This window comes from Coregonus clupeaformis, chromosome 24 (genome assembly GCF_020615455.1).
Source record: "Coregonus clupeaformis isolate EN_2021a chromosome 24, ASM2061545v1, whole genome shotgun sequence".
Lineage (NCBI taxonomy): Eukaryota > Metazoa > Chordata > Actinopteri > Salmoniformes > Salmonidae > Coregonus > Coregonus clupeaformis.
This window is the reverse complement of record NC_059215.1, coordinates 36419527-36440942: the sequence shown is the minus strand read 5'-3', so window position 1 is coordinate 36440942 and position 21416 is coordinate 36419527. Positions and strand designations below refer to the sequence as shown.

At 41.9% G+C, this 21416-nt stretch overlaps 1 protein-coding gene across 4 annotated transcripts in view; it reads left to right on the top strand.

Moving 5' to 3' along the window:
* Positions 1–21133, top strand: part of acot7 (acyl-CoA thioesterase 7) — a 58886-nt gene extending 37753 nt beyond the window's left edge. For all 4 annotated transcript variants that reach the window (XM_041846060.2, XM_041846061.2, XM_041846059.1 and 1 more), the window contains 3 exons: positions 2080–2196; positions 7182–7366; positions 20688–21133. In XM_041846060.2, the coding sequence (XP_041701994.1) occupies positions 2080–2196; positions 7182–7366; positions 20688–20786 (401 nt within the window). In that variant the 3' untranslated portion in view covers positions 20787–21133. The remainder of the gene's footprint in view (positions 1–2079; positions 2197–7181; positions 7367–20687) is intronic.
* Positions 21134–21416: the final 283 nt, after the last annotated feature.

Below are 21416 nucleotides of genomic sequence, written 5' to 3'. Positions count from 1 at the left end.
CTGAATATAAGCGAGTGGCTTTTCCCTAGACCCAGGGGAAATTTAATCAGAGGTGAGATCCCATCAATTTTCACATGGGGCTGAGAGGGGGAAAAAACAATGCAATGTCTCATAAAATGCTTCATCACACACACACTCATTGAAAGGGAGCCTACACCGATGGATAATAACCGTCCACACACTGACCGCACGCTGGCTGCTGTCACCTTTTAGATGCGCAACCACATCAAATGGGAGAAACACTTTTTTCAGAGGGCAGCTTCCTGCTGTCTTCCAATGTGAAGATGAGGGAGGTGAGAAAGTAGAGAATGGAATTACCTCCCTTGTAAATGGCCTTTCACATACTGTCTATTTTTCCCACATGTATTGGGGCCCCTTCTTGGCCAGGTCTCCCTTGATAAAGATGTCTGACCTCAATGGGACTTCCTGGTTAAATAAAGGTTAAATAGAATAAAAAAAGGAACACTATCATACATTTGGTCACCTTTGCGGCTGTATGCCATCAAACCTATTCCAGAGCACTGGTCTAGAATGCACTTTGGAGGTAGCCGTGTTGCCTATAGGCTCAACCCTTGCAGGATACAAAACTACCATTAAGCCCCATTCATGACTATGTACAGTATGTCTGTGCAACGTGCAATCTCTTGCAGGCAAGTGAAAGCACACTGCAGCACATCAGCAGGCTGTTAGAAGTATCAACCTTATAAAATGAGTTCTCTCAACTTTAACATACCAATATGAACAACTGCATGAAACACTTTTCAGACCTCAAAGTTGTAGCATAGATCATAGTGAGACAATACGTATTTGTATTTTTGCTGAACTTATAGCCTTCCTTGATCTCCAGCACCTGCTCAAAGCCATTGGATCTTATGGCTACTATCCTAGAACCCCATGCTTAGGTTTCCTCAGCAAGAGAAGCATTGATAGTGACAGGTATTCATGTCTGGTGCTGTATTACAGAAGCAATCTCAAATGTGGCTTTTGCGTCTTTCCCAGCACTGAAGATGCTACTAGCATAATGACTACATTTAGCCTCATCTAAATTTCTGGTACTTCGCAGAGAAAATTAGCTGTGCCGTCTCACTTCTCATGTAGAACCAGGCTACATAATACATTCTGATTACAAGAAACAATCTGAAATCATAATCTTCTACAGTATGTTTAAAGTTAGTTGAAGTTCTGATTGTTGTAATGAGGCCTTCATCAGAACTGTGTGTGTCTGTGTGTGAGTGTGTGTGCGTGCATGTGCGTGTGTGTGCACATGTCTGTGTGCGTTTGTGTTTGTAGGTATGTGTGTCTAGGTCTGTGCACGTGTGTGTCAGTAGGTGTGAATAGGCCATTTCTTGTCATAGAGCTCTCTTGGACGCAATGTTTTCTATCTTCCTGTCAGCGCTGACACCTCTGGTCCGCATCACTCTCTGGCTGTGGCCATGAAGGGCATGATTGGTCAGTCTGCCAGGCCTCATACATCACATCCTGTCTCCACACAGGAAATCCATCCCCCTTCCCCTTATCTCAGTGTACTCTCAGCCGACAGCAATCTGGCATCATCAGCAATGGATGTACAGTACAACCCCTCCTACCTCTCTATTTTGCTGTAAATATCTCTCACTCTCTCTTTATCTCTCTCTCTCTCTCTCTCTCTCTCTCTCTCTCTCTCTCTCTCTCTCTCTCTCTCTCTCTCTCTCTCTCTCTCTCTCTCTCTCTCTCTCTCTCTCTCTCTATGCAACAGAGATGCGCACCACTGATTTTGAGGCTCCAAATCGATATCAGAGATCATGCATTTGATTAAAGTGGACTGAAACAAATGCAGTTGTTCCATTTTCTTACTCGGCCCAATGCCAGTCTTCCATTTTTACATTACTAGTCCCTCCTCCTCATGAGCTAACTGTCGATACATTGTGAGAAAGGGGAAAAAAGTGATTAAATAGTCATGTTCTCATGGCCCTGAAACTGATCAATGCCGAATATGAAAGATATTATTACTTTTATTGATATACTGTGGGGGAAATTATATTAGAGGAAAGATTTGATTTAGTGACAACATAGGAGTCACATGCTATCTGGTCTCCCCAGGTGTGACAATGAAACTGATGGACGAGGTGGCTGGAATTGTGGCGGCCCGACACTGCAAGACCAACATAGTCACCGCCTCTGTGGATGCCATCAACTTCCATCGCAAGATCATGAAAGGTAAGGAAATGGTAAACGGGCTGTTATCCATACGGGTGTCCCTCAGAGCTTAGTCCTTGGTCCCCTCCAATTCACTATAAGCAATGTAGAACAAAACGTGTCAATACAAAATAATATACATGCTGCATAATTACAGGTAATTCACTTGATTGGAGATTTATTTACAGCTTTATATTAAATACCTTTTTATTTATTCAGACATGTTTATTAGAATGACTGCTGTGGTGCAACGGTACAGCACGTCCCAGCTGTTTTTTGTTAGTTTTTTTCATGGTGCTCCTTCTAGTGTAGGTTAACCTGCTAACTGATGATTAACAGCTTCAGAACACACCATTACTTGAGAATGTGTCAAATCCAACTGCCTTTATTTTTGACCTTCGACAAGCAGCATGTTGCGTGTGGATTAGCTAACCTGTGTCACATTTGAGATAATCAATACCAGCCACTTTTGTTGTACAGCATATCTGGAAAAAAACATGGTATTTTACCTTATTTACCATTTGCATGATTCCTGGCTGGGCTATTGTCCCTTATTGCGCTATTGAGAGGATATGAATCATTGATGACAATCCATTATTTCCTCCTTCCTTCCTGTTCCCTTGCCTGGATGTCGATACAGTGAATAATTTATTCTCTGCTTGAGCCACAATCCTCTCAGATTAGTAAAAGCAATAGGAGCCTCCACACAGAATGTTGACGTACTGTTGATCTTGGGTGAAGGCCATTATCAATTAAACCTGGCAGAGGGACACATCCATTTCTGAAAAATTGACATTCTATCTGCATAATCTGAGTGAGAAACTGTCATTCCGTGACATTGTTGAGCCTTATGCCATGTCACAGTCTTGGCTCAGCAGCAATTACCCATTTGAAACTCCAGACCTACCTTGTGAATCTTTTATAAACAGTGTTTAACTCGAAAGCTATAAAACCCTCGTTAGTGTTATCATTCCAGGGTTTTATTGGTTGTTTAGTTACCCAGGCTGTGATGGGTGTGATGGAAGGAGTCAGGCGCAGGAGGGTAATCACAGAATACAGAGTTTATTCCTTCGTTACACAAATGCGCTGAAATAGCAACAAACGAAACAGGCACAGGGGAAACTATCTACCCTGGCAATACACTGTAACGGTATCTCCATACAATACATAGGCAGAGGGGAAATATCTACCCTGGCAACAAAATGGTACGAGTAGCTCCACCGAGCTACACTACTCTCACATTCCCAGGATACTAAAGTCTAGTGTAAAATGAAATACATTATATAATAACCCTTTGGGGTTTACAGGTGTGATGAGTGTGATAGAATGAGTCAGGCGCACACTACTCTCACAAATAAACAATCACCCACAAGGACAAGGGGGCAGATGGAACACTTATACACGGAATAATGAGGGGATTAGAACCAGGTGTGTGTGATTGACAAGACAAGACAAATGTGATGATGATAATTGGGGCGGCAGTGGTTAGTAAGCCGGTGACGACGAATGCCGAAGCCTGCCCGAACAAGGAGGGGAGGCAGCCTCGGCGGAAGTCGTGACACAGGCTCATGCTTTTCGAGACGGGTTTTGTTCTCAAGGAAAGTTTCTTCATCATGTTTCTCATGGAAGCCATGTTAATTGATGAGGTGCATTTGATGTCCTGGATGGAGGGAGCTGACAGTTGGTTATGTGGTAAGTACTAGCCCTTAGAAGCAAATCAATCTAAGCAGTTGTCTTACTTTCTTGCCTTGATTTGGAAAACCGTACCCTTACGGTGAAGGTAGCAGTTTGAGGCTGAGCAGTGAGCACTAAAGTTGTTGTGTTATGACATGATCCAGATACACAGTGCTGTATTTATTCCAGTGATGCCAGTGTTATGGTTGTCATCAAGCATGGTGTTCCCATCCCACGATGTAGGGATCAGTAGGAGACAGCCATAGAGGTATGTGGTCTGTTAGCATTAAGAGAGTATAGTCGAAATGGTGCCTCTCTGCATCTCATCAATCAAGAGTGGACAGACCCACCTAGACCTGTCAGATAGACTCCTCAGACAAAAACACAATCAATACTGTCACTGACTCAGCTACCTCTGCCTTTGCAGCATCCTGTGTAGGCCTATGTGTTCAGACCGTGTGATCGCTGTTGAATACTCGCACAGGATGCAACCGTTTGTCTTTTTAGAGAACATTGACAATACGAGAGTCAAACAGGATGCTAGCGCATCAGGAATATATAGTTGCTCAGCACTGAATGCTGGTCATCTCTTCAACCTGTCAACCCACACAAGGTAGGGGGGTGTTTCGGCTTATTGGCGATGGAAAAAGACTGTAAACTGGTTGCTCTGAAAGTGGCAGCTTTCAGCTGATTGGTTTATGAGTTGTGGGTGGTCCCACCAATGTCTAACACATGTTCCCTTGGCCTACTCTCTGCACGCACACAATTCATTCTGTGTTTATACAGGACTTTGACTTATGATGTACAATGTTTTTGGTCCGCAAAACAGCACTGAATGCCGTTTCAAAAACACCATAATACTCAAAGATTTGTAGCAGGAATTATCTTGTAACTTCTCTTTTACTATGTCAGTGTCAAGGTTGTAAACATATATGTGTTACTTCCGATGTATTTTTTTTACCCTTTAGTGTGTGTACTTTACTGTATTTATACTTGGGATATTGCTTTTCAATGGTAAGTTAAAAAATCGCTGGAGGAAATCTTTAAACAAGTAGCAGTGCACTCTTCCACACAGCGCCGAGACTCGAACCTACTTTCCTCTGTAAATGGAAACTAATGGTTTAATCCCATAACAGTATAAGGCCTGTCTAAACCGGGGGAGGGGGGGTACTACTATGCTATATGGAATTGTTTTAAGAAGGTCGTACCAAGGATCATTTTGCTATTTGATTTAGAATTTTAACACCCCTTGAAGTATAAAAAAATATCGAAAAAAGTATTTGAAGAAAATTTTTATTTGGCCTTACTGCTATTAGCCCATACTAACGCATCGAATAACAAATTCACTACATGGAACAACAGAAAGTCCCCCCCAAAAAATCTAAAGGAAGTTTGTTCTGAAGTGTATTTCCTATATCTGAGAGATATAGAAAGATCAGGAAACATGTATTCGGTTTTTTTAAACATTTATTTAACCTCTAATTTTTGTCACTAAACAGTCTCCATATATACTGCCATTTATTTTTTAGACTGGTACTGGGGAACTTTCAGATGAGTCTTGTGAGGCCTACAACATGTACGTGTTCATGAGAGTCTCACCTTTACACAGAGGGGTCATATTAGTGTGTAGCCCAAACTGTTCGGACGCTACAGACGATTTTGTGAGAAGGCCGATTTTCGAGACGTCTCATGGTCTGACAAACACCGCTCTAACTCGGTCACCTTTCACCGCAGATGCGGAAGTGTTACATAGGCAGATGCGGTGGATTGAGATCCAATGCAAAAAAAACCCAGATATCTCTAGCTTAAACTGACAGAGTTTTATGGGGATTTTTTTATGATGCTAATTAGATTTCCGCAGGGGTGCGTGTGGACATCGACCTTAAGGGGTTAAAGGGTTTCCATTACTGGACTACTTTTGTGTTTGTCTCACTGTTTCTGTACTGACTAGAATCAGGACCATTTGAAAGATCTAGGGTGAGTGTGTTTACCCTTTTAGACCAGTACTAGACCCAGAGCAAAAACCAGCAGAACTCGGGGGAGGGGGGGCAGAGTTGAGCCCCCCTGACTGTATAGACTGTATTTTCAGTAGTTCAGGCATTACGGGAGGAGAGGGAGCATGTCTCGTAAGGCTGTCTCTCTCATCTGGCCGAGTGTAATGGAAAAAGAAAAGAGGTGAAATTGTGATGAGATCCAGAGTTGATAAGATCAAAGCGAGCAGACGTGAGAGCGTTAGAGGAGGAGTGTGGTTCCTGGCATGGTTGACGCACATCTGTGCAAAGTCTCGGGTCTCAGTGCCAGCGGTAGATGTACTTTCTAGATATACTGCCTGTTTGCCCTTTCAGGTTCACGTCCACATTTTCAGTTTTACTGTGAATGGGCCTAGGTTCTGCACATTTGATGAGTTATTTTTAATGCAGCGATGTTGCAGATGCATTGACATTTTAATTTAAAAAAATAATAATTTTAAAAACTTTTAACAATAACAACTACATTTTTGTTGTTAATACACCATAAAGTGGTTAACCAATAACGTTTTTTTACAGCACAGATTATATTCAGTCTCTATGTTCTCAACAAAGACCATTAGCAAAACCAACCAGATGTAAATTCACACTTAATTGTTATCCTGTGCCGGAGGATATGTTGCTGTGAGCACTTTGTAGTTGGCTGAGATAAAAGTGAACAAGGATGAAAAACAAATAAATCTTAATTATTCCCTGGATGGATGGAACATTAAAAAGCTGAGTTGTTCCGTGCTTAGAAAAAAAGATGTGTTCTTTCTTTTCATGATATCTTTCACTCAGAGGCACAGACACCAGATGTTGTGTTGTAAAAGTCATTGAATGACTTTGAAATAAACATGTAACGAAGCCAGTGTTATTGTTTTTTGGTCTTGCACATCCAAATTCTAAACTGTTGCCTGGCATCTTGGAACCTTCAACTTGTAATTCCTGTGCCTAATCATAGAACTAAAAACTCTTCACTTTAATCTCTCGCAAAACTGAACCAGAACACAGGTTCAGAGGTCTCATTCACTTCCAGAACCCCGTACTTTAGCCAACTCCTCTGACTATTATTGTCATACCATTGGCAACATTTTACTCGTAGTAATGCACAGCGTAGGCTAAATCGCTGTAATACTGACAAATCCATTAGCCGCGGGATGTCTCAAAACGTCCCTTTGAACAATGTCCACAAGAACGTGGCGATTATTTATATAGATATCACGTAAACAGTGCTGAAAATGTGCTATATGCGCTAATTGCAAGCTGCAGTATTCCTGTTATGTTATAGGGTCCATTGATTAAATGTTCCCTCTTCGTCCCCAGGTTGTGTGGTAACTGTCTCGGGGAGGACGACATTCGCCAGTAACAAATCTATGGAGATCGAGGTGTTTGTGGACGCCGATCCTCTGATAGAGGCTGAGAAGGGGAAGTACCGGGCCGTCACAGCCTTCTTCACCTACATCTCCCTTGACAAGCAGGGCAAGCCTCTACCAATCCCCCCTATGAAGGTAGGCACCATAGAAATATAATTCTTAGAAAAGTGAATTGACTCCAACCCCATTGCTTGGTGCCTACCATAGAAATGGGTCGGCAGGTAGCTTAGGGGGTAAGAGCGTTGTGCCAGTAACCGAAAGGTCGCTGGTTCTAATCCCCGAGCCGACTAGGTGAAAAATCTGTCGATGTGCCCTTAAGCAAGGCACTTAACCCTAATTGCTCCTGTAAGTCGCTCTGGATAAGAGCGTCTGCTAAATGACTATAATGTAATGTATATAGGAATTATATTTCTATGGTAGACACCAAACAGCAGGGTTGGAGTCAATTCAGTCTGTTCAGGAAGTTAATTGAAATGCAATTCATGAATTTCCAATGGGTTAAGATTTTGTTTGTGGGTGGTCAGGATAATTTCAGCCAACAGCTGCAAACTGAATATGCAATGTCTTGTGTAAGTGACCAATTTGGTTTAGCACACCAACTGAAGACTTTCAGCCAACAAGTCCAGGGCCTGTATTCATAAGGCGTCTCCACAGTAGGAGTGCTGATCTAGGATTAGGTGCCCCCCTGTCCTTGTAATCTTATTTATTGTGATCTAAAAGGCGAAACTGATTATAAATCAGCACTCCTATTTGAGGCGCTTTATGAATACGGTTCCAGGAGAGTGTGGCAGTACATCTAAGGAGCTAAAAGGGTAATTCTTGAATTGTGGTAGCATTTGCATCCCTCGCCTTTGCAACCATGAAATACACTTTAATATGACAAACATTTACACATCATACATGTTTTTGTTTACATTGGTCTGTTTGTCAATGGTAAAACGTAAAACTTTATGTTTATGCATTGTTTAAAGCTAGAATCCTTAATTGGTAAAACTGCCACGTCCGTTTGCGATATTACAACAACAAAGAAGTTACTGCAAACAATGAACAATTTTTTTCTTCCCTCGGACATCATTGCACGTGCGATAGAACAGCAGAATATATACTGCAATTTCTACCTTGATGCGCAACGCTTCCCACCTCTGCTTCTTCAACAAAATAAAAATAATAACAACGGCCGTGGGGGCAGACTGTAGCGCTGTTTTCCCCTACTGCGGATTCTGTTTTTAAAGTACTTAGAGTAAGAACCTTTGCTTGTCCCAGTAGTGACCCAGAAGACTTGTAGTGACATGTTCTGGGGATTTAGAGATATCTATACTTTTTTATGATAGAAAGTAAACAAAATAATGTAATATATTGTATAGATCATCAATAAAAACAAAGACAGCCATTAAAATAACTATTGTTTTTACAAATATAATATGTGTCGCAAAGTTTAATATCATTTGTGTTACAGCCTTGAAAATTACTCAGTACAAAGATATACAAGGATCTTTAGCATTCCCTCTAGTGGCAAACTGTTATTGGGGGAGGGGTCTATATTAAAGAAAAGTATTAGCTAATCACACCTTTTAGTCTGTCATACATTTGAGGATTCCATTGATAATTTGGTGCGTCTAAATCAAAAGTGTCACTTGGTGTTACTCAATTTAAATGAAGGGAAATTACATTGTGAGCAAAATTATTAATCATATGACTTTAGTAAATTATTTTTAAAGGGGTAATTAGGTTAGATTTGAGCGTCTGTGGCCTCCATTTCAGAAAATCCTAATTTACCTAAAATGTATCATTGGTGTAACTGTCATTGGTGTAATCTCGGTTAACCCAGAACCAAAGTCTTGCGTAATTGGTCTGATGCTCGATTAAGTTCTGGGTTCATACGTGTTAAGAGAAGAGACAAAATGAGGATCGGAACCGGAACGAAGAGCAAGTCTCTCTTTGCAAGTTACGGGTAGGTCTATAGGCCAAATGTCTCCTCCCCTTCGGAAATACAAAAGATGCTAACACCTGAGAAATCGTGATTTGTCCAAAACACCGGAACTAATCCTGCTCGTTATCTCACACATCCTGTTGTATCATGACAGATCTACGCTACCATTTATGGTTACGTGGTCTGTCCATGAGATTATCATTGGTGTTACTACTCCTACTGGTGGCACAATGTTATCATAATGGTAAAAAATATTTAAAGTCATTAAGCTACCATATTAGTTGATTTAGAATGGGAAGATCTATCCAAATACATTTAGATTTTTTTAAAAATAGAGAAATTGAAGTACATTTTTTCCAAAATGCCATGCCCAAATGCCACAGCAATTCAAGAACGACGCAAAAGACAGATGGAGTACATTGGTTTGTCCTGTGTTATTTCTTTGAAAATAGGCTGGAATGGAAACTGTGCAAGATGAAAGGCTTGCAAGTTAGTTTTGATAAAAGCAAAGTGTGGAAATGAATTGATGTGGCGGTGTGTTTGATGCATTTCTTAGAGCACTGTAGTTAATACAGAGCTTATCCTCATCTAGTGACCCCCCACCACACACACACACACACACCTATCCTTACCCACTCTGCTCTGTGTCATTCTCTGTCTTGCTTTTACTAACATGCCAAGGGGATTATAATACCACCAGTATAAACTCCACCCTTTTGGAAAGGAACACCATCTAGCTTACACAGACTGCATCCCTAGCCTAGACACTTCCTAGCCACATCAGAAAGACAGAACTGTGGACCCCCCCTTTAGTCTCCCATCAGTAAGCACACATTTCCATTTCAGACAAACCTCTGTGGCTTTAGCATTGTCCATTGTGCATTAATCAGCTAGGTTACCATTTCAGATGCCGATAATCAGCTAGGTTTCCATTTCAGACGGTATTTCAGATCCTGATCACAAGGCCTTTGTTTTCAGGGAGACCGAAGAGTGGTGTTGAACATTATTGTAATTTCTGGTGCACCCTTGCTTTTAAAACGCTTTTAATAATTAATTTGTCAGTATAAACAGAAAGCCAAATGAGGCTAGTAGATTTCAGGGGCCCAGTATGTGTATTTCTTATGATAAACTAAAAGTAATAAATCAATATCAGTCAATCAGTACAAGCAAGGAAGATAATATTGTTGGGGATGAGGGGGGCTTAGTGAAGGCTTTTTATGGCTTGGCTGAGAGCTCCAACGAGGGAGGGTGTACCCCTCTGTACACCATTGATCTGAACATTTCTATTCATAGCGATCCCACTGAGCCCCAGAGGCTGGCATCACATGCAAGAGGAAAGGTGTAATGTGTATCACTACAATCAACACCATGACTATTTTTAAATGAAATATATTACTAAATTCATATGGGCAATTTCTGGGTTGATCTGCTATCTCCTGAAATAACTATTTTTGTTTGCGACGTCTTTGCTATCATAATGGATTTGGCACAATGTAATCTGAAAACAAAAAATAATCAAACTCATGAAAATACAAAATAAACTGACAGTCGATGTGTGTGTTTGAGTGTGTGTGTGTGTGTGTATGTGCGAATGCTGGCCTGTGTGTGTACTTAGGGCACTGAACCATGTGCAATTTAAGTAAAAAGAGTGCAGTCAACTCTCTACATAAAAACATCACAACACAGTGTTTTGATTGCCATTCACTCATGGTCTTTAAGAATCACAGGAGGTTGGTGTCACCTTAATTGGGGAGAATGGGTGGGAATGACTGGAGCAGAATCAGTAGTGGAATGGTATCAAATACATCAAACACATGATGGTTTCCAGGTGTTTGATGCCATTCCATTTGCGCCGTTCCGGCCATTATTTTGAGCCGTCCTCCCCTCAGCAGCCTCCACTGCTAAAAATAAGATGAACATTGGATGAACAAATGTCAACGTCTCATTCTGTAATTGCACTTGTCATGTTGTGACCGATTACACGTTCCAACACTATAAATAGCCTATCGACAGGCCACCGCCTTACATTTTTTGACTCCAGGTGCTTTTTTGCTCTCTCAAGTGAAAAATCTCTGGCGTCTATTTTTAGCATTTCCATTTTTAGCTCAGCGGGGGTGGGGGGGGGGGGTTAGTTGGGATTGGCTGCCAGTGTCTGTGGATAGGCAGAGGAGGGGAGCGGGGAGAGGGTAGAATCAGCCTCAGCATCAGTACCCTTGAACATGATGTAAGCACAATGGGCCACAGTAAGAAAAGAGTGAAAATGAGTAAAAGTCCTCTGACTGTGTGTCCCTGAAGTACGTCGTGTTTCGAGGGATTCAGGAGCCAGCAGTGGTATGCCCATTAATTAGGCTCTCTTCTCTGTACAGATGGGATGGAAAGTAGATACTGGGCAAAGAGAAATCTGGACTCACTGGACAGACGTTGGCTATTTTACATTAGATTTTTGCACCTCCATCAAGTATGATATGTTACGTTACGTTACAAATGCAATAATGGTCTGGTTACTTAAGACAGAAACAAAAGTAGGGAGGTTGATTGGTAGGATGGGTGAGTGGGTGGGCATATACCGTGACTGTCTAGCAATCCAAAGGTTACGTGTTGGAGTCACGTTGGGGACAACTGTAACATTTTAGCTAACCCTTCCTCTAACCCTTTTCCTTAACTTAATTCACCTAACCTGCTATGTAAATTCTCCTAACCTTTGTGTTAGTTCTCCTAACCTGTTAAGGAAATTCTCCTAACCTTTGTCATTTGTTCAGTTAACCAGCAATGTAAATTCTCCTCCTAATTCTTATTTGTTGTTAGGATGCAACAAGCAGCCTGGTGTCAGGAAAAGACGGATAATACTATACGTCCTCCAAGACAAATGATAGGTTACTTCATCCAATTCGTATGATATTGTACGACCGGGTAAGATGTTATGATACTGGGCTCCCGTGTGGCGCAGCGATCTAAGGCACTGCATCGCAGTGCTAGAGGCGTCACTACAGACCCTGGTTCGATCCCGGGCTGTATCACATCCGGCGGTGATCGGGAGTCCAATAGGCAGGGCCCAATTGGACCAGCATCGTCCGGGTTAGGGGAGGGTTTGGCCGGGGGGGCTTTACTTGGCTCATCGCGCTCTAGCGACTCCTTGTGGCGGGCCAGGCTGACCTCGGTTGTCAGGTGAACGGTGTTTCCTCTGACACATTGGTGCGGCTGGTTCCGGGTTAAGCAGATGGGTGTTAAGAAGCGCGGTTTGGCGGGTCATGTTTCGGAGGACGCATGACTTGACCTTCGCCTTCCAAGCCCGTTGGGGAGTTGCAGCGATGAGACAAGATCGAAATTGGGGGGGAAAAAATTAATATATATATATATATATATATGTATGATACTATACTTTCTCTAATTCGGATGATATTGTACAACCGCTATTCAACTCATAATGTAACCTAACGTGATGTAATATATCATACTAAATGGAGGGAAACTAATTTACATACCAGATCCTAAGAATTGCCCTGAGGCCAGGTTGCAAAGAGATTAAGAAAAATTTTGAGATGGAGAGAAAGACGGGGAGGAAGTGAAAGGTGAAGAGATATTGAGAGAAAGAGGAAGATGGAGGGAGAAAGAGAGAGATGGAGAGGGAGAGAGAGATAAATGGATGGAGAGAAAGATAGGGAGATGGGGTGAGAGGAAGAGGAGAGAGTGACTTAACAGCCCTGGGTTTTTACTCCTCTTTCTGTCTCCCTTCATCCCTCCCTGCCTCCCTCCATCCCGCTACAGAGCTGGCATAGTCTCAGCTGGCCCCTTTGACATGAAAACAAGCAGGGTTGTCATGGCAACCTAAACTAGACCACATGAAGCAGCCTGCAATTATTTTTAGATGCCTCCCATTGAACATGATCAGCAACCGGTTAATGGCTGTGCACATGTCAGGGTGCTACCTCAACAATATTTTCTACCACGGCAAGTCCACTGATCAAAGGTAGCGAGAACAAGTCGACATGGAAAATAGATTAATTTTGACGATGTGTGGATTGATGGCGTATCATAGCGTATTAGATTCTAGAAGGGAGGGAATAGGGAATTAAAGTTGTTGGGATGAATCCCACCTCTGTTTCGAATGAAAAGCCTACAGGGAGGCTGTAGATTTTCACCCAATCTGTTGTTTCATTTATTCCAAAAGCTTTTAATTGTGCAGCGTGACATCCATGCGAGGGTAGAAAGTCTGTATTTAGGTTTAGGCCTTTGCCACACAGTGTATTTGAAACTAAACACTATGGACAACAATAATGCTAATTTGAATAGTCAAAATGTCACCCTTTATCTCACATAAACACACATACTGTACATACATACACACACAGACACACACTATCCTTGTGGGGACCAAAACATTTATTCCCATTCAAAATCATTTTTTCCCTAACTCCTAAACCTAACCCCAAACCCCTACCACTAAACCTACCCCTATCTCCTAAACCTAAACCTAACATCTAATCCCTAATTGTAATCCTAAACCTAACCCCTAAACCTAAAATAGCCTTTTTCCTTGTTGGGACCGGCGAATTGCCCCCACTTGTCCGAATTTTCCTTGTTTTACTATCCTTGTGAGGACTTCTGGTCCCCACAAGAACAGTAAAACCAAACACACACACACACACACCTAGGACACCATCCAACCACATACCACTCCTGCAGATGACTATTATTTTTCTCTTACTGGTTACTTACTGTTTAGTGCCACTGTTCAGGCGAGGGTGGCATTTGGCATGTCACTGATGCCTGTGACCGCTCCAATAACAGGCCATGCCAACACAGCGGAGCCCTCTGGCATTTCTCTGGCACCCTCTGAGCTGGCCTCCCTCCTCCCTGGGTCTCTGTGCCAAGTTTATGCCACTGCATCCATCACTACCATCTCAGCCTTCTCCTGCCCTCCTTTTAGACAGCTAACAGACATCTGATCTGTAGGTCTCAGTACTGGGGCTGTGTCTGAAATGGCACCCTTTTCAATGTATGTTTTGCTGCTTTTGGAAACCCAAACTCCAAAGAGTTACGTGCATATAGAGTAAATAATTTTTAGCAGGCCCTCTTTTAGACTACAGACAACTGTTCTGTGGGTTTGGGAGGTCATGTGAGTACTGGGACTGGTCTTGCATTTGAAATGGCACCCTATTCCCTATGTAGTGCACTACTTTTGACCAGGGCTCACATTCCCTTTGTATCACAGGATCACAGCTTGTACCTTTTACTGCTTGCCAGATCCAATTACTTTTTCTTTAAGCACTCGCCCAAGATTGGGTGTTTTCAATTGGCTAATAGTTAATGACGAGTTTGCTGGACGCAGACAGAGTTTTTCCTGGGTCACATGGTCATCATCTCAATTACTTACATTTACTTCATTTCGCAGACACTCTTATCCAAAGCACTTACCTCCCCCCATCTTGTACAGGGGTCTTTAACAGCAAAACAATTTTGCTGTAAATCTGTCTCTCTCTCTCCTCTCTCTCTCTTTTTCTCTCACTCTCTCTCTGAGCGTCTATCCTTGAGTAACCTCAAGATAATGTTCCATTATGCAGGACCCAGTCACTCTCAGGCCAGTTACAAAGGCATAATGCCAGAGGCTACTTGAGCCATTATGGAAGCAACAAACCACTTACAGTACAAGACCCCTTTTTGTGTCTGACACTACAGTAGCCTATATTAGTAGTATATACCTTGAAACCTAGCAACAGCAGGCACGTAATGGCTACCCATACAGGACTAGCCATTTCATATCATCGACATATGTTGTAGTGAACTCATTTTTAAAGTCTACTGTTGAAACAAATATTGCTGTGTCCTGCAAAAAAAGGGAGGTGAGTGGACCACTGAATTGTGCTTCATGCGATGTAGCTGTTTTCTGTTAGTACATAAATAAATTGTTGTTCTCTTTGTTTGCTGCAAGTGAAACTTCAGAGGCGACAGATTTGATGGGGGGATGAAGAAAGGAAGGAAACTGATTTGAAAGTGGTCAGTTAGAGGGAGAGGAAAGAAGTCCCGCAGCGCTGGTAAAATGGAACCGCGCGTCTAACGCTTCCAACTGAGTGAACATGGTGTATTGAGGCTAATTTGAAAAGCCATTGAAATTCAATGAGTGCAGCTACGTGGGCAGTTAAGGAAAGGCAAGACAAAGAAGAGATATTAGGGCTGACCACATAGTCCTGTATTTGGAGTTCGTAGCTGAGGAGAGCACTGTGTACAATTCAGGGACGTTGGTAAAGAATCCTATTCTCTTTCAAAAGTCGGGGTATTTTATGAAAAAAATCGGAGAAGGTGTCCAAATGTTGTGTGAAATATATGTGTAACAGACCTTCATTAAGCCAGGCGAACTCACGCAAGCACAGTATTTGAAATTATTTCAAATAATATTTGAACCCAGATCTGATTTTGTATTTTTATTTAATTTAACCTTGATGTGTAGTGATTGCCTTAAACAAAGATACAAACCACAACACAGTAGGCCTATCTGCCCTATAAACACATTAATATAGTTAAGCAATAAGGTCTGATGGGGTGTGGTATATGGCCAATATACCACGGCTAAGGGCATTTCTTAGGCACAGCGCCACGCACGGAGTGCCTTGATACAGCCCTTAGCCGTGGTATATTGGCCATATACCACAAACCCCCGAGGTGCCTTTATTGCTATTATAAACTGGTTACCAACATAATTAGAGCAGTAAAAATAAATGTTTTGTCATACCCATGGTATACGGTCTGATATACCATGGCTGTCAGCCAATCAGCTTTCAGGGCTTGAACCAATTTTCAGTTTACCACTCCTTTTACTATCGTATACCAGACCAGATTGTGGGCCAATATAACCGTTCATAAAACAGATTAATATAATCTGAAAAATATGGGCATTTGCAGCTTCAATGTTATAAAAAGGATTGTCGTGAGGATTGTTTTGACTGACGAATTTTCTAATCGTGACATCTACATGTGTGGGGGTAAACAGTAGAACGAGATGGTGGTGCAGCGTTATCATTGGTCATTAGGACAAAGCCACTGAGGGAATACCAACGATGCAGAGACACAGAAAGGACATTTAGTCGAGCACTGGCGTGTCGCATGTGGTTATGCAAATGCATATCAATGGGTGCACAAACATATGCGCGCACACACACACACACTCACATAGACATGCACACACACACACACACACACACACACACACACACACACACTAGACATGCACACACACCCACACTCTCACATAGACATGCACACACACGCACACACTCTCACATAGACATGCACACACACACACTCACATAGACATGCACACACACACACTCACATAGACATGCACACACACACACACTCTCACATAGATATGCACACACACACACACACACACACACACACACACACACACACACACACACACACACACACACACGCAGACAGACAATGATGCATTGTAAAATCAAATCAAAGTTTAACATGTACACACACACACACACTCACTGTCTCACACACACTCACACCTCAGTTTCCCATCCTCTCCATAATCATTTTCTCAACGATGACAAAACAATAGCGAGACACATTTCACACTGACTGTAATGAGCTACCTTGTTCATTAACAACAGTCAGGTCTAGATTTTAATTGGCTTCTTCCATTAGACAAAATGCCACATTATTACTGTTATGAACTGCAGTGCCCTTTGTTACTTGTGTAATTAAAGACTTGAGAGAGAGAGAGAGAGAGAGAGAGAGAGAGAGAGAGAGAGAGAGAGAGAGAGAGAGAGAGAGAGAGAGAGAGAGAGAGAGAGAGAGAGAGAGAGAGAGAGAGAGAGAGAGAGAGAGAGAGAGAGAGAGAGAGAGAGAGAGAGAGAGGAGAGAGAGAGAGAGAGAGAGAGAGAGAGAGAGAGAGAGAGAGAGAGAGAGAGAGAGAGAGAGAGAGAGAGAGAGAGAGAATTACAGTGTTTATCCTCCGCTGCATACATACAGCCTTAAGATAATACAAATAACAAGAAGACATAGATTACTGTATAGGTAGTGTTTAGCCTGTGTGTGTGTGTGTTTGATATAAGATATACCACTTCTCAGACGTTTTTATCAAAAAGGGAGGTCATACATTCTTAGCATGTGTATGTGATCCCTTTGGATATTGAAGCCACCATTTTTTGGGGGCCAGTGCTATGCTCTTACCAACTGAGCCACACAGGACCAGGTGTGTGTGGTGAGCCATCACCTTGACAAAATGTTGTGTATGTTATATTCCCTAAGTCCTCCCTGCCTTAACTGTTAGTACCTAATCAGCTGGGCTGTGTGCCATGCAGTCTCTCTGACTACACAGCCTCTGCCCCTTCAGCTTAATTCAATTTGTTCAAGACAGGAACTGTTTAGTGCCCTCTACCCCCCTCAACATACACACAGCATACACACAAACACACACATGCGAGCCTACACACACGCACATACGCACACACAAACACACACACACACACTCATCCAAGGCCCAGAGCAACAGGACAGCCAGTGACCCAGGAAGGAGTTCCTTCAAGGTCACATGATGTCATCCTCTGGAAGAAAAAACCGTTGAGGCAAAGACAAATGTTTATTTTAGCTCTCAGATGGCCTCAGTGTTGTAGAGATGCTTTAGACATGCACCATGTTACACTAACTGCTGGCTAATATAGGATACTTTTTTCCTCTTTATTGCAATACAGATTTACCTTTGCAGTGTGTGTGTGTGTGTGTGTGTGTGCGTGCTGTGCTGTGCTTGTGTGCAGTAGTCGTGTAAAATAATCTAGAAGTGTAGGTACATGTAAATGTTAAGACAAGTTGTTGTCAGGGGTGCTGAAGGTGGGTGTGGTGCAGGAATCAAGCGCAGGACGCAGAAGCTAAGTCCAAAAGACTTTAGTGAATTATTCACGTAGTAAACGAGCACAATAAGCCCGGAGGCGAAATAAAGGCGCACACAGGCGTCAAACAAAAGGCGCACTAACATGTGCGAAAACCTCTCCAAACAACGGAGGGAAGTACGTAGCTCAGAACACCAAAACAGAAGAGCAATCACACACAACACCATACACAAACAACGAGAACTAAATAGGACACTAATGAGGACTAACTAGACACAGGTGTACAACATCAAGACAAAACCAAACGAACATGAAACATAGATCGGTGGCAGCTAGTACTCCGGGGACGACGACCGCCGAAACCTGCCCGAACAAGGAGGAGGAGCAGCCTCGGCCGAAACCGTGACAGTTGTTATTTATGGCTTATGTAAATTGTGTAAATTAAAAAGTAAGTACACCAACATGAGTTTTCCATTCATCAAATGTGTAGGGTAAATTGCCACAGTAGATTTGCTGTGGTAAACTAGGAAATATTTGATTTCAGTTGCACAGAATGATTGTCAAATGGTTAAATCTGTGCTTAGTCTGCTCAATGAGTAGGTTTAATTTATACCGGAGATAATAATATCCTGTGGAGGGCGATAATCCTTGAAAGATTTTGAGGAAAACAGGAGTAGAAGTTAACACCGACAAAAGCTTTGAGAGCGGTAGTACAGTGGTCAGTAATGGTTTCAATTGAGATCAGCTGTGCGGGGGATTTGAGCACATATGGTTTAACGAGAGATCACCTGGAGAAAATACGATGGCCACCAATGGTTGCAATCGGCCCATAGTGTTTTTTTAAGAATACCAATATTATCCCTGATTTAAGGACCACCCAGATTTGTTAAAGAATATTATTGTATGTATAGTAATAATATTATCGGATCTCAGTGGGCATCAGAAAGGAAAGGGTTGAGAACCCCTGATCTACATATTTTTTGTATATTCTCATAGATAGATAGATTTATTTGACAATTTAAAACAAAATACAACTACACATGTGGACAATGTGTTTACAATCATCGAGGATGACACCAAAAAGTTTGAAAACGTATTTCCATTGTGGTCCTCTTAAATAAATGGTTCAAAAATGAACAAACATAAACATACTAGTCCTAGGCTACACAGGAGATCTAGCCTACTAGGCATACTTTGGTTACACATATAAAATATAACAAAACAAAGGACAGGAAGACATTGCCATAGCCTAGAGCATTACATTCAGACATCAACAATTGTTTTATATTGCTCGATCATTAGCCAGCTTTTGACATTCTTTTTAAATGAAGTTATGGTCGGCATGTCTTTGAGTTGCTGTGGTAGTTTGTTCCACTCAACAGCACCGGTATATAAAAAGGTGTTCTTACCAGATAGACTCTTACATTGAAATTTGATAGGTACCTGGGAGCTGAGTCAGTAATCATTCTATGGACCAGACCATGTCTTGTCTATTGGATATGACAGTTAGTATAGGGGACATAAAAAGTAGGTGTGTGTGTGTGTGTGTGTGGGTGGGTGGGTGGGTGCACGCGTTCGTGCATGCATGTGTGTGTGCCAACAGCCATGGTTGCAACCGGTTGTTTCAGGCTGTTAATTGATTTGTATTGAGAGCTTGCAGTGTGAGATTCTATGTGTCGTGACATGAACAGTTAGGTAATAGTATTTGAAAGAAGTGCACAGCATATAAGCATTCATAACTTGCGCATTGAGTGTGGGAAATGCACACTACAAATTAAATATTATTATTTATTATTATTATTATAACTATTTATAACCCCTGACATTAACGTTTTGTAACACCTGAATGAACTTCATAGTATCTCTCATAGCAACCCACTTGGCACAAATTGCATTCAACATTACTCACTCATTACACAACCAGTGAACTTGATATTGACAAGAACATTTTGATATATGGAGAGACAACATATTATAAGATATTATACTGGCTCATACATGATTGTAATAAGTTAGAAAGCATTATTCCTGCAGACTGTAAAGTGTTACTCAAACTGAAATTGCTTCAGTATCACGTAGAAATGATACTCAAATCGCTCCAATAAGTAGTGAGCATAACATCAGAGCCACACAATTTTCCAGTGGAACTCATGCTAGAAAAGTTTGGGGAAATATGCTTCAGTACAACTGAGGCATGTGTGATGGGTGCATCCATCCATCAATGTGTCACCCTGGCTTGCCTTGTACACCAGCCAGAGTGAAGTGAGAGTATTTGGGTATTGTTGCTGTGTATGTTCACAGCAGACAGGGAATGCAGGGAAATAGGTCACACACACAAACACATATTGATAGTGTCACTGTACACTGTGAGTGGATGGGAGCAACATGCTAGGGATGAGACAGTACCATGTAAGGATGTTTTGACAGTGACACCGCTGTAACATTGTTGTGTTAGTCGTGAGGTTGCCATGAGGTTGTTATGCAGCTTCATGAACACTGTGCAGGCCGCGACCAGGTCTTCCCATGATGCAGCGTTGCTGAAGAAAGTAGTCCCACGCAACAATAGTGTTGACAGGGGTGTAAAAGACTTAACAGAAGTGAGTGTGGATGTGACTCAAAGACACAGTGTGTGTATGTTGATCTGGGTGAAACCGTACTAAAAATGGCCGCCTTTCTCTTTCCACAGCTTGAAGGAGATGAGGAGCAGAGGCGTTTTGAGGAGGGCAAAATGCGATACCTCCAGAATAAGGCAAAGAGACTGGCAGACAAGGAGCGCCAACAATGACACCACAACCCGGAATACCGTAGCATCATCCAACCCACAGCACTTAGAAGGAAAACTTCCCTATCTTATTACTAAACTAAAACTAAAATAGATGGGGTCTGACTTGAAAAAATGTATGACTTGAAAAAATTAATCATACTCTTCTTGACGTTTTAATGTAAGTTTCATTGCTGCACACCAAAGTGTCTATATGTGTATGTAAGAGAAAGGAGATACATATGTATCTTTATTTTACCTTCAAAGATTTTTATTTAAGAAGGCTATTGACGATCAGTCTGTGTGTGAAATTATGGGTCTGTATATGCATCGATAAATACATTAAAAGTAAATAAATACTGTACATGGTAGCCAGAGGTTTCTGTCTGTCCTTTGCTCACTGATGTCATAGGCCCGGGCTTGCCTTGGCTGAGAGGGCATCCACTAAACATATTTTCTGCATTCTGTCGTTCACAGAGAAATCAGTCCTCGGCTCGGGGGCTATGACTCAACTCCTCCTTCCCTCTCTCACTCACTCGCTCTCTGTCATTTCAGCAAGCCATGACACCCACCATCTCAGATTGTTCAGAAATCGTTTCTGTAGTTAGAAACAGATAAGATTAGCATTCCTGCAACATTATTTTGTTGCATTTT